General features: G+C 51.3%; 1 protein-coding gene across 4 annotated transcripts in view; it reads right to left on the reverse strand.

Moving 5' to 3' along the window:
- Positions 1-12167, reverse strand: part of EPHB2 (EPH receptor B2) — a 123656-nt gene that overhangs the window by 39817 nt on the left and 71672 nt on the right. For all 4 annotated transcript variants that reach the window (XM_079326068.1, XM_079326066.1, XM_079326067.1 and 1 more), the window contains exons 4-5: positions 7157-7312; positions 4320-4655 (exon numbers count right to left, since the gene is read on the reverse strand). In XM_079326068.1, the coding sequence (XP_079182194.1) occupies positions 4320-4655; positions 7157-7312 (492 nt within the window). The remainder of the gene's footprint in view (positions 1-4319; positions 4656-7156; positions 7313-12167) is intronic.

Below are 12167 nucleotides of genomic sequence, written 5' to 3' on the forward strand. Positions count from 1 at the left end.
GATTGGAAAAGACCTCCAAGGTCATCAAGTCTGACCTCTGATTGAATGTCACCTTGTCCCCTAACCCACATCACCATATTGTCACATACTGCTGTAAAATTCCACCCAGAATAATAATGCAAAAAAATCAACAACTTTTCTGGATCTACAGAGGGGGAGAAATCATCTTGCTGGGTTTATTAGGACAGTGATTTCCTTCCCCACACACTCCCTGTGTTCCCTCTGTAAGGGCCATTTATGGCTCTCTGTGGCTCTGTTTGCAGCCAAGAGCCTCTGACATCAGCACTAATCCTCCCTCCTTATCCCCTGTGACAAGAGCTGCTCACAAAAGGGACACATTCCCAAGAGCCTGGATGCTCTCTTTCCACCACCACTGGGAGGTCTTGAATTTCTTTCTGGATACTCCAGAGCCCAAGGCTTTTTCCTCCCTCCTCAGCAAGAAATGCCCTTCCCACTGCTATTAACTCATCCCTGCCCATGGAGCCCTTTCCCTCAGCTCTCCCAGGACACTCAGCCTGTCCCCAGTGTGGATGGAGCCTGCAAACCCTCACAGCACCCTCACCCCTCCCAAAGAACAGCCACATTTTAGTAGTCAGAGGCTGCCAGCAAGAGCTGGTGCCTGGCATGGCTCTCATTAGTCAAGTGTTGTTATCCAGAGCCCTGGGCCAGGCTCAGCTCCTTGACCCCTTGGGATGGCTCTCAGCCACCCTTTTGGCACAGCTCATCTGTTGAGGAATGGCTGGGAAAAGGCTCTTGGTGGCACCCAGGCTCTGTCACAGTCCCTTCAGACAGGACTGTGGCACATGGAGAGCCCTGGATTCACTCCTGAAGGGATGCTGAGCTTTGGGGCATGAGGTGCTGCTCAGAGTGGGAGAGGCAGGAGTGCAGGTGAGCTGAGGATGCACAGTGTGAAGCTGGAGGTTGAGGAGGGCAGAGAGAAAAGCCAGCCTGGGCTCAGAGGTGGCAGAAGGGGTTGCCCAGGAAGGCAGGATCATGTTTATGGGGATCCAGTTTGCTGGAAGGGGTCACAGCCATGGGATGATGGTCACCAAACCATCACCCACCCTGTGCCACCCACCTGGCCACACCCAGATCCTTCCCTCCCTCTGATCTAGAGGATGTGTTTTCTTACTCTCACAGCAGATTTTTCCTGGGTTCATGGAATGGTTTGGATTGCAAGGGACATAAAAGCTCCCACTCCCTGCCATGGGCTGGGACACCTTCCATTATGCCAGAGTGCTCTAAGCCCCATCCAGCCTGGTTCTGGGCAATTCCAGGGATCCAGGGGCAACCTGAGCCAGGGCCTCCTCACCCTCCATTCCCAACAGTCCATCCAACCCTGCTCTCTGGCAGGGGGGAGCCAGCCCCCCTTATTTTGGCTCTCCAGGCCCTTAAAAAAGGGGGTGCTGAAGAACTGTGACACCTGAAGGTTTGGGATGCTGCAGGTGATGAGGTCTCTCTCCTCAGTCCTGCAGCACAGAGGGTCCCCCTGAGCCCCTGGGGGAACCAGGGGGGTTTTCCTTGCTCCCTGCAGGGCTGCAGGGTGGGGTGGGCACTGTCCAGCTGTGGCAGGAGCACAACCCATCACACATCCAACAATGCAGTCCCAGCTGGCTCTCCATGCAGAGAAGGCTCATCCTCCCTCTGCTCCCTCTCCTCTCCCCCAACACCCTCCATTCTCCTGTCCCAGCTCTGCCTTTGTGTCTGCAGCTTCTGTTACCAACTGCTAATGATCTACATCAAGGCTGCCAGGCGGTGCCCAGGGTAAGCAGAAGAATTCAGAGCCTCTAATTACAGAGGAATTAGCAAGCAGACAGTTAGTGTTTAGTGCTAATGAATAGATACATTAAGAGAGACATCACACAGGCTAAGAAGTGTGAGCCCTGATAATAAAGGGAGTGTCAAACCAGGAAAACACAAGGAGGAGGATCCAGGGGACTGAAAAGGATTCGCCAGCAGCTCGGCTTGCTGGTTCTGCTCAGGTGGGAGCAGCCACGAAGGTTCAAGCACAGCAGAGAAATGCAAGTACAAAATCTGAGCATCAAATTATTAATCCATACTGCAGGGCCACGGTGGGAGGGGAGCAGAGCCCCGTTCCAGCTCCAAGTGGGATTACAGCCACCCCATCTCCATCAGGTGAAGGGAGCTGGTCATCCATCCTCTCCTTCCTGGGGGCACACCTGTCCCTGCCTGGAGCCAAACCACAGCTCAGCCTGTGCCAGACCTGCCCTCAGGGCTCCAAAAACACCCTGGGCTCACTCCCAAGGCAACTCCAGACCAGAGGGAACCATAGTGGCTCACCCAGAGGCATTTCTGCCTCTGTCCTCACCCTCTGGAAGTGATGCCCACCTGCCCTACTGCTGTTTTACTCCACACACCACCCCTGACAGCCAGAACACACCGTGGCCTCCAGGCAATTCACCCATTCACCAAATTCAGCCCTGGGGCTCAGGTAGTGTCCAGAGCAGCTTCAGAGGGAGCAGAATCTCTCCTGCTCCCAAGCAGGGCTGTGCCTCCCTGGCACCCTTCCACCTCAATCCTGTTAAGCCAAGCCCCAGCCCCAGCCTGTGCCCAGCTCCAGATGGCTTCCAGGTGGGCTGGGAAGGCAGCCCCTGGCCAGCAGCTCAGTGGGCTCCCTGCCACCAGCACAGCTGCCAGGGCACTGCTGGGAGCAGCACTAGAGCCACTCTGACCATCCCTCCCCCAGCACAGGCACCCTGCACACAGCTGGAGATGCTGGATGAAACCCTCCCTGCTCTGTGCTTCAGCTGCTTCCCCAAGTGACTCTGCAGTGGCACAGGAACTGGAGCAGATGCCCAGACCTTATCCCAAACATGCATCTCCCAGCCTCTCTTCTGTGCAGCTCTCATTTGCTTTCTCAGCCTGTCCTGGCTCTCTCTACAGTGCAAACAGGGACTACAGCTCCTGTCAAAATGCTGGAGCCTCCTCCCCTTCCCTGCCCAGGAACCAGGAGTGTGTCTGCAACACTCTGCTGGTGCCTGCAATGGCTCTGAGGCAGGACCCAGCACTGGAGAGTGATGCTGTGACACCAGGGGACAGTGCCACGAGCTGTTCTGTCCTCTGCCATCATGGGGAGGCAGCTCTGCCTTGGGGCACGTCCAGCTCTTCACTGAAATAAGGGACATTTCCACAACCAGGGCTTGAGATTCACTCAGAAATCACTGGGCTCTATCATCACCACAAGCAGCACCTCAGCTTTCCTCTTGTCCCCTTCTGTCTTGGTTTGCCATACAGGATGTACCCAGCAATGTGCATTCTGTCCCCATCTGTTAAAACCAGGTGGGGCAGTGACCCTGATATCCTGGCACATATTATCTGCAAATGGGCCATCTTTAAACCAGCTGGGACAATCATCTTTATCTTTCCCATGACCCACCCTTCATCCAGGAGGTATCACCTGTTAATGGGCCATTGTTAAAAACTGGGTGTGGCAGCGATTCTTATCCCTGTGGGAGAGATCTCCTGTTAATAGGTCATTGTTAAAAACTGGGTGGGGCAGTGACCCAGATCTCCTGTCACAAATTATCTGCTAATGGGCCATCTTTAAACCAGCTGGACAATCATCTTTATCTTTCCACAGCCCATCCTCCCTCCAGGAGATATCTCCTGTTCATGGCCATTGAGTCCCAGGGCATGACTGATAAAATTCCATCATCCCACTGGGAGATGCTCCAGCCAGGGCAGGAGCCAAACATTTCCTACCCAGAGAAAAACTGAGATTTTGGACACCAAGGCACCTTCTTTCCACTGGATCCCAGAGGAAAACCAGACCTTTCCACATCATCCCTGCACCTTCAGAGGAAACTGCACCTTCTCCAGGAGCACTGCTCCAGCTGAACCACATCTGCCACTGCAGGAGGATGCAGCCACCATGGAATGGGACTGCTGCCACCACCCTGACTGACTGACGGGTGTCAGCTTGGATTCTGACTCTGGCAGTGTTTTGGGATTGTTCTTTGTAATACTGTATTTCTATTTTAATCTTCCTAGTAAAGAACTGTTATTCCTAATTTCCCTATCTTTGCCTGAGAGCCCCTTAATTTCAAAACTATAATAATTTGGAGGGAGGGTGTTTACATTCTCCATTTCAAAGTGCAGCTCCTGCCTTTATCAGCAAACACCTATCCTCCAAACCAGAACACCTTCCATCCCACAGAGGCTGAACCACCACTACCTAGACATGATACCCACCTAAAACAATCAACACCTCACCCTTTTTTTCCCCTTCCATCCCACAGGGGCTGACCCAGCACTGCCCTAAGACAGCACCCACGGCGCCGAGCAGGCCGGGGCCTTACCGGCCTGGTTGGTGGTGATGTTGACGGAGGCGAACTGTGGCGAGAAGGGGCTCTGGTCGGTGACGCCGTTGACAGCCTGGATCTCGAAGGTGTACTGGGTGTGTGCCAGCAGGTCGCTGATGTAGACACGGGGCTCGGTGAGGCCCAGCTGGCGCGGGGTGAACTGCACGTTGTCGCCGCAGCGCGTGCAGGCCCCGCGCGCCGCCCCGCAGCTCTTGCAGATGATGTTGTACACCAGGTCCTCGCGCCCCCCCAGATCCCGAGGGGGGCTCCACTCCAGCATCAGGGATGTCTCGTTGACGCTGGAGATGACGGCTTGGGGGGCGGAGGGGATGGCTGGAAGGGGACAGATGGGGAGGGGTGAGATGGATGCATGTCCTCCTCCTCCTCTTCATCACCATCCCTATCTCCATCCCCGTCCCAATCCCCATCCCCATCCCCATCCCCATCCCCATCCCCATCCCCATCCCCATCCCCATCCCCATCCCAATCCCCATCCCCATACCATCCCAATCCCCATCCCCATCCCCATCCCCATCCCCATCTCCATCTTCATCTCCATCCCCATCCCCATCCCCATCCCCATCACCATCATCATCCCCATCACCATCATTATCCCCATCCCCAGAAACACCTAAAATCTATGAAAATTCCAAGGAAAAGCATAAGGAAAAATTCAGCACTGAAACCCAGAGAAATGCCCAAAAATTCACACTGAGAAATTAAAAAATCCCCTAGAAACTGCACAAAAGATGGCCAGAAGAACTCCTAACATCTGCACAACAAATGGCCACAAAATCCAGAAGAGACAGGAAGGTGTGAGATGGCTGCATGCCCTCCTCCTCCCCATCCCCATCCCCAAAAACATCTAAAATCTACAAAAATTCCAAGGAAAGGCATCAGGAACAATTCAGCATTAAAACCCAGAGAAATGCCCAAAAATTCACACTAAGAAATGTAAAAATCCCCCAGAAATTGCACCAAAAAATGGCCACAAAACTCGTAACATCTGCACAAAAAATGGCCACAAAATCCAGTAAGATTCCAGGAATTTTTGAGGAAAAAACTGGGAAAGTGATCATGCAAAATATCCAGAGGAAATGTGGCTTAAAATGGCCCAAAAAGCCTGGAAATCACACGAAAAATGGCCCCAAAACTCCTGAAATCCATACTAAAGCACCTTAACTCTGCCAAAATTCCAAGGATTGCTGGGAAAAGCATCAGGAAAAATCCAGGAAAAATTCAGAATCAAAATCCAGAGAAATACCCAAAAAATTCACACTGAGAAATGCAAAAATCCCTGAGAAATTGCACAGAAAAACTCCTAACATCTGCACAAAAGATGGCCCCAAAACCCAGTGAGATTCCAGGAATTTTTGAGGAAAAAATTGGGAAAGTGAGTGGACAAAATATCCAGCGGAAATGCAACTTAAAATGGCCCAAAAAGCCTGGAAATCACAGGGAAAATGGCCCCAAAATTCCTGAAATCCATACTAAAACACCTAAACTCAGCCAAAATTCCAAGGATTGCTGGGAAAAGCATCAGGAAAAATCCAGCATTAAAAGCCAGAGAAATGCCTAAAAATTCACACTAAGAAATGTAAAAATCCCTGAGAAATTGCACAAAAAAATTGCCAGAAAAACTCCTAACATCTGCACAAAAAATGGGCACAAAATCCAGAAGAGACAAGAAGGTGTGAGATGGCTGTACACCCTCCTCCTCCCCAAACCCATCCCCATACCCATCCCCATCCTCAAAAACACCTAAAATCTATGAAAATTCCAAGGAAAGGCATCAGGGAAAATTCAGCATTAAAACCCAGAGAAATGCCCAAAAATTCACAATGAGAAATGCAAAAATCCCTGAGAAACTGCACAGAAAAACTCCTAACATCTGCACAAAAAATGGCCCCAAAATCCAGTGAGAATCCAGGAATTTTTGAGGAAAAAAATTGGGAAAGTGAGTGGGCAAAATATCCAGAGGAAATGCAAGTTAATATGGACCCAAATGCCCAAAATTACTCAGCATGAGCTGAGCTGGGTGCTTGTCTCAGTGTGAGGGATGTGTGCAGCAACAATGAATGAATTAATTAATTAATTAATTAAACACTGCTCTTACCCCAGGTTAATTTGATTGTGTGACATCCCTGCCAAAATTTACCAGTTATTGTGTGTAGTGTCCCCCAAAACCCCAGTGGGACAGAAACCTTTGTCAAGCATCCTTTAGTACTTTGATTGTGGGAGTCCAGGTTTCCCTGGATGCCTTGAGACCCCTCTGGCAGAGGTCTCAGAGGACTCCTGGGGACTGGATTTAAGTCCCTGGAAAATATTACCATAATTGCAGGAAGAATTACAAGTTTTTGTTAGAAAAGTGAATTTTTAGAAATGTTTATATCAGGGAGTTTAAGGTTAAGATGGAGGATTTTGGGTGTGGTATGTCTTTTCTTTCTTCTTCTTCATGCCATCCATGTTAGTGCCAGGATGGCATCACTAGATTGGTCTGGGACAGAGTTGGACAGTGTAATAACAATGGAAAGTAATGGTAAATATTAAGTATGTAATTTGTAGTATAAAGGATAAGTCCTGCCCCAAGGACAAGCAGTGTGCCTCACATCTCCATGCTGAACAAACCACTGTTAGCTAGAGAAAGAATTTCTTAGATAAAACCCAATAAACAACCTTGCAAACCTCAGCAAGCAACCTCCTGCATCCTTTTATGGGAAAAACTGAACTTTAAACCCCTTACATGTCCTGCTGTGGGGAACTCAGGAGACCCCAAGGCAGTGCCAGTGACCCCATTTGCCCCCTGGTGCCCTCCCAGCTCCCAGCCCACGTACTGGTGCAGGGCATGTCCAGGGGGTCGGCGTCTGCCCGGTAATATCCATTCCTGCACACGCAGTTGGTGGCTCCTTCTGAGGTTGTCCTGCTGTTGATGGGGCAGTGGACACAGCCCTCATCCCCCTGGCTGGCCTTGAATGTCCCCGAGGGGCAGCCTGCAAAGGAAGGAGAGCAGGGTGAGCAGTGAGAGGATTGTTCTGCTGCCAGAATAACCCCAGGGGCTCTGCAGGGTCCAGAGGAAATGCTGACAGCTGGAGGGAGCACAGGAGAGAAGGAGCAGAGATGGTCCCCATTCACCAACCAGGAGTGCAGAACAGGGATTGCACCAGTGCAAAGGGGATTTTTAGCCACTGCCAAGATGTGGGTGACTGGGCTAGGTCAGATCATGGATATTTCCCACCAACAGTGACTGCTAGGGAGGGTTTAGCCTGGAGATCAGGAAAATTTCTTCCCCCAGAGGGTGCTGGCACTGCCCAGGGAATGGGCACAGCCCCAGGGCTGCCAGAGCTCCAGGAGAGTTTGGACACCACTCCCAGGGATGCCCAGGGTGGGATTGTTGGGTCAAGGGCTGGATTTGATCCTGTGGGTCTCTTCCAAGTCAGGATATTCTGTGATTCCACAGCCACCCAAGGAGCAGGGCATGACTCAGGTGTAGGATGTTGCCCACAACACCTCCCCACTCCTTTCTAAGAGCTCCTTGCACTCAATACCCCACGTGGGTGTTTCTCCCACTCATTTTTTCATTCCCTGCAAATGTCCTGCACCTGTTTTCTCATAAAGAGCCTGTGCTGTAACCACATGCTGCAGGAACACACTGCTGCTCTGTGCTTGAAGCCAAGCTGTCATTCCTGATGCCACCCCACATTTCCACTGCTGATGGACACTCAATCCCCATCTGCCTGGTCCATGACCTCTAGAGTTGTCCAAACCTCTGTCATGCTCCACACTGCATAACAACATTCACTATTTTATTCTCTTCTTTTTTCAGCAATGCCCACTTTTTTTTTTTTAACCACCACTGTGAAAGCCCCAAGATCTGAGTTGTGGGGGACACTGGGCCAACTCTCAGCTCATCTTCATGCAGGTCTGAGTGAATTGCTCTAGTGGAAGTTGTCCCTGCTCATAGTAGATGGTCTTTAAGGCACCTCCAAACCCAAACTATTCTGTAATTCCACCATCCCATGAACCTGGGGTTGTTTTCTCCCATCTGTAACACCTCAAGTCTTTTGAATTCCAGCTGCCTTCTCATTCCCTGGCCATGCTGTCTCTCAGGGTCCTTTTGCAACTCCACAGAGTTTTGTCATGACTTTGTAGATGTGGCACTTGGGGATATGGCAGTGCTGATGATCCTATGGGGGCATTTCCAACATTAATGATTTTCTGACTCAATGTTACAAATAAATTGCTGGTTCTGCTGAGCAGTGCCAGTGGGCTGGGCTCTCCCTCCAGGGCTCTGAGCCCTTCACAGGTGAAGAAGATGCTCCATAAGCAGCAGCCACCCAACCCCACGTGTGTCCAGTCCCACAGGGTGCCTGCAGCAGATGGTGGTGAAGGCTGGACCACACTGAGATCCATATCTAAGAGATATGGATAAAATAATAAAATCACATCCACAAAGTCCCTTCCAAGGCCAGGGGTCACCAGAGCCCAAGGAAAAGCTCAGCTCTAACCCTTCCTCCTGTGTGGTTCCTCCTGCTGTGACTTTCTGCTGCTGTTCATTCCTACCCAGCCTGAAGGGCCTGGGGGGAGGCAGGTGGTTCCTGAGCTGGAACAAGTTTAACAAACTTCACCTTCAGTTGCCTGCCAAGGCTCCCAGGAATGAGGCAGATCAGAAAACAGCCTGGGAAAAACATTCACTGGGGTTGCTGTGAGCAAGAGCCATTGCTAAGAATTTGCTATTTTTTATTTGGGAAAAAGGGGGAAAAAAAAGGTTGGATTCTTTTTTTTCCTTTTTTTCAGTTTTCATCTCCTTTCCTCCAGAATTATCCTGAGTTTTCAATGATAAAAGCTCTATAGAAAAATTCCATCATCCTTCCTGATGCATTGTCCCTTCTTCCTCAAAGGAGCTGCTGAAAACCAGAATTCTCCTCATGCTCATGGATCTGTGCATTGATCCCTCTCCCATCCCTGACCCACCTCCCTGGGACCAGCCCATCCCAGAGGGAGTGAAGCTGTTGGGAGAGGTGGCTGGGCAGTTCTGCATTCCCCAGAAGTGATGGGGACATGATAACAGGCTGCCTGCACTAATACCAGTATTTGAGACACACAAAAGACCAACACATAAAATTGCTCTCATCTGACAGCCTGGGTGAAATGCAGGGTCATTCCAGTGAGGATGGTTTCAGACAGGGGCCTCTTTCACCTTCCTGAGGTTTATTTTCAAAGTAGCTGCTTTTCTATAATGCTGCTTCTGCATCAAGACAGTGAGACATCCAAAAAGTGCCCAGGCTGTGGAGTGTAGTGACTGCTCCAAGGGATAAAAACATTCCCCACATTGGCCCTGGAACAGGTCAATGGCTGGAGAGGGATAAAAACTGAGGCTCAGTGTTTGTTTTTATAAAAATACCAAGCTGGCACACTGAAACTCTTTCCATGAGCCACCAAAACACAGCCAGGAGTTCTGGCAAGTCCCTTCCTCCCCAGTAGGTCCTGCAGGGGATAAAATAATCCTGGAAAAAATCAGAACTTCTCCAAAGTTAAATGTTCTGAAATCATGTGGAAAGACAGGAAAATTGCTGAAATTTGATGCAAAGTCCTTTTTAAAATTGATTTATATTCCTCAAGTAATGACAACTTCCAACAGTAAAATAAAAGAACATTGTGTTCAAAACTCTAGATCTTCGCCTGGGTAAGAAAACAGATTTTCTTTAGGAATCCACCCAATTTCTTGTACCCAGAGTACACAGCAAATTAAAAGTGGAATCTTCACAGAGGGGCTAAAACCCCTCCTGCCTGACCAATGGGAATGTTCTCACCATGTGCTGGAACCAGGGAACATCCTGAGCTGGGAGGGACCCACAAGGACCATCAGTACCTGAACAGACACCCCAAAAATCCCACCCTGTGCCTCTGTGCATTGTCCAAACTCTCCTGGAGCTCCGGCAGCCTTGGGGCTGTGCCCATTCCCTGGGCAGTGCCCTCTAAGGGAAAAACCTTTTCCTGACACAGACATGAGGACACCCCAGTTTCCTGCCCTGGGAGGTGACAGCAGCTTTGGGACATTGCTGCTTTTAATTAGGCTTGAAGCAAGGACATCCCTGCTTGGAAAGAGGGAATTGAAACAGCAAAAGCACAGAAATTTCTACTTTATCCAAGCATCTTTCATCCCTGGAGGGTGATTTGGGTGCCAGTGGCTCTGTCCCCATCACTGCAGTGGTTTCCAGCCCCAGGGGATGGCACCAGGGGCTCACAGGAGCTTTGAGTGCCACAGATCAGGGATGCTGGGCATGGCTCTGCAGGCAGCCTGGGGCACTGCTGTGCCTCCCTCCAGCCAGGCTGGCAGTGCCCAGCCTGCTCCTTGCTCCCATTCTCTCACCCAGGGCAGGGCCAGCTGGTTCTGCTGGGAAGGGACATGGTTTAGGAATCACAGAATAAACTGAACTGCAGGGGAGCCCAAGGATGGTGGAGGGAACTTCTGAAGGGAAGGGAATGCTGTGGGAAGGGTCCTGCCCTCTTGCAGGATGTGGGAGGCAAGGCCACCTCTGCTGCTGGCACCTCAGCAGGGAAAGGCACCCAGGGCTCAGGAAAAGCCTTTGGCCAATGTGCAGGAGGGGGGTTCCCTGCTCCTTGGTGCCTCACTGCCTCTAACCAACTCTGTAATTAATTCAGTGTGAGCTGGGCAGGCTCCAGCCAGCCTCCCCTGCATCCCAAAGTGCCTGGGAACAGCTCTGAGCAAACAGCTCCCTCCTGCAATGAAAGTCCCTCCAATGGCACCTCCAGCCCAGCCCAGGGCTCTGAGGAAGGAAGGATTCTCCTCACCCCTCTGTCTGGCCCTGTTTCTCCTGGCAGCAGGGATCCCTGAACTCAGAGAGGCATTTTTAAAGGCTGATGGAAAGCAGGCAGCCCTGGCTGTCAGGCTCTGCCAGGAGCCTTAAATCCCCATCCTTATCTCCCCTCTGGCTCCTCTCTCCTGTGGGGCCAGGGCTGGGGGCTGCCTCTGCAGCTTCCCCTTGGCCACATCCTGCTCCTGCCCTCCTCTGTGGGTCTGGGGTCCCTCCCCCTGCTTTTGGGATCTGTGCTCTTTGTGTCCCTGCTCCCACTCATCAACCCACAAACCCCATGGGGTGCCTTGGCCCCACACCACAGTGCTGCTCCCACTCCAAACCCACATCAAATGAATCCCACTGATATGATCTCAGAGAGAATAAAGTAAACAATTTCCAGGAGGAGCATGGCCAGGACACTGAGGGAGGTGTTTTCCTTTCCCTTGCCAGGCACTGGGGATGCAGCCATGGCTGGGCTAGGGTTGCCCAATTCAAGGGTGATATCCAGTGGTGGGACACCAAGATGGTCATCCAAGGGTGCAGGAGAGCTGGGAGGAGCTGGATGGGGTAACTGGGGATACTGGGTAAGGGGGGATCTAACTGCACCTGCTGAAGATTGGCTCAAACACTTCCCAGGGTGCCAGACACTGCAGCACAGGGCAAAGACCACAAGGTCAGACAGGACATTATGAAAAGCTCCTTCTCCAAAAGATGGGGCTGAGCTGGGAGAGGGGGGTAGAGTCCCATCCTTGGGGTAGATGGAGCAGAATTCCATGGCTGGTGGCAGCCCCAGTGCAAACAGGCACTGGACAAGAGAGGCCAGAGGCTCCCTGAGCAGCACTGCTGGCTCTCTGCTGGGAGTGTGTGTGGGGTATTTAATGCAACCATGGAATCACGATGGTCTGCCTTCAAAGGGACCTTAAAGCTCATCTCAGGTTCAATTACCTTCCACCATCCCAGGCTGCTCCAAGCCCCATCCAGCCCAGCCTTGGACACTGCCAGGGCAGCCACAGCTTCTCTGGCCTCC

Source organism: Erithacus rubecula, assembly GCF_903797595.1.
Source record: "Erithacus rubecula genome assembly, chromosome: 24".
Taxonomy (NCBI): domain Eukaryota; kingdom Metazoa; phylum Chordata; class Aves; order Passeriformes; family Muscicapidae; genus Erithacus; species Erithacus rubecula.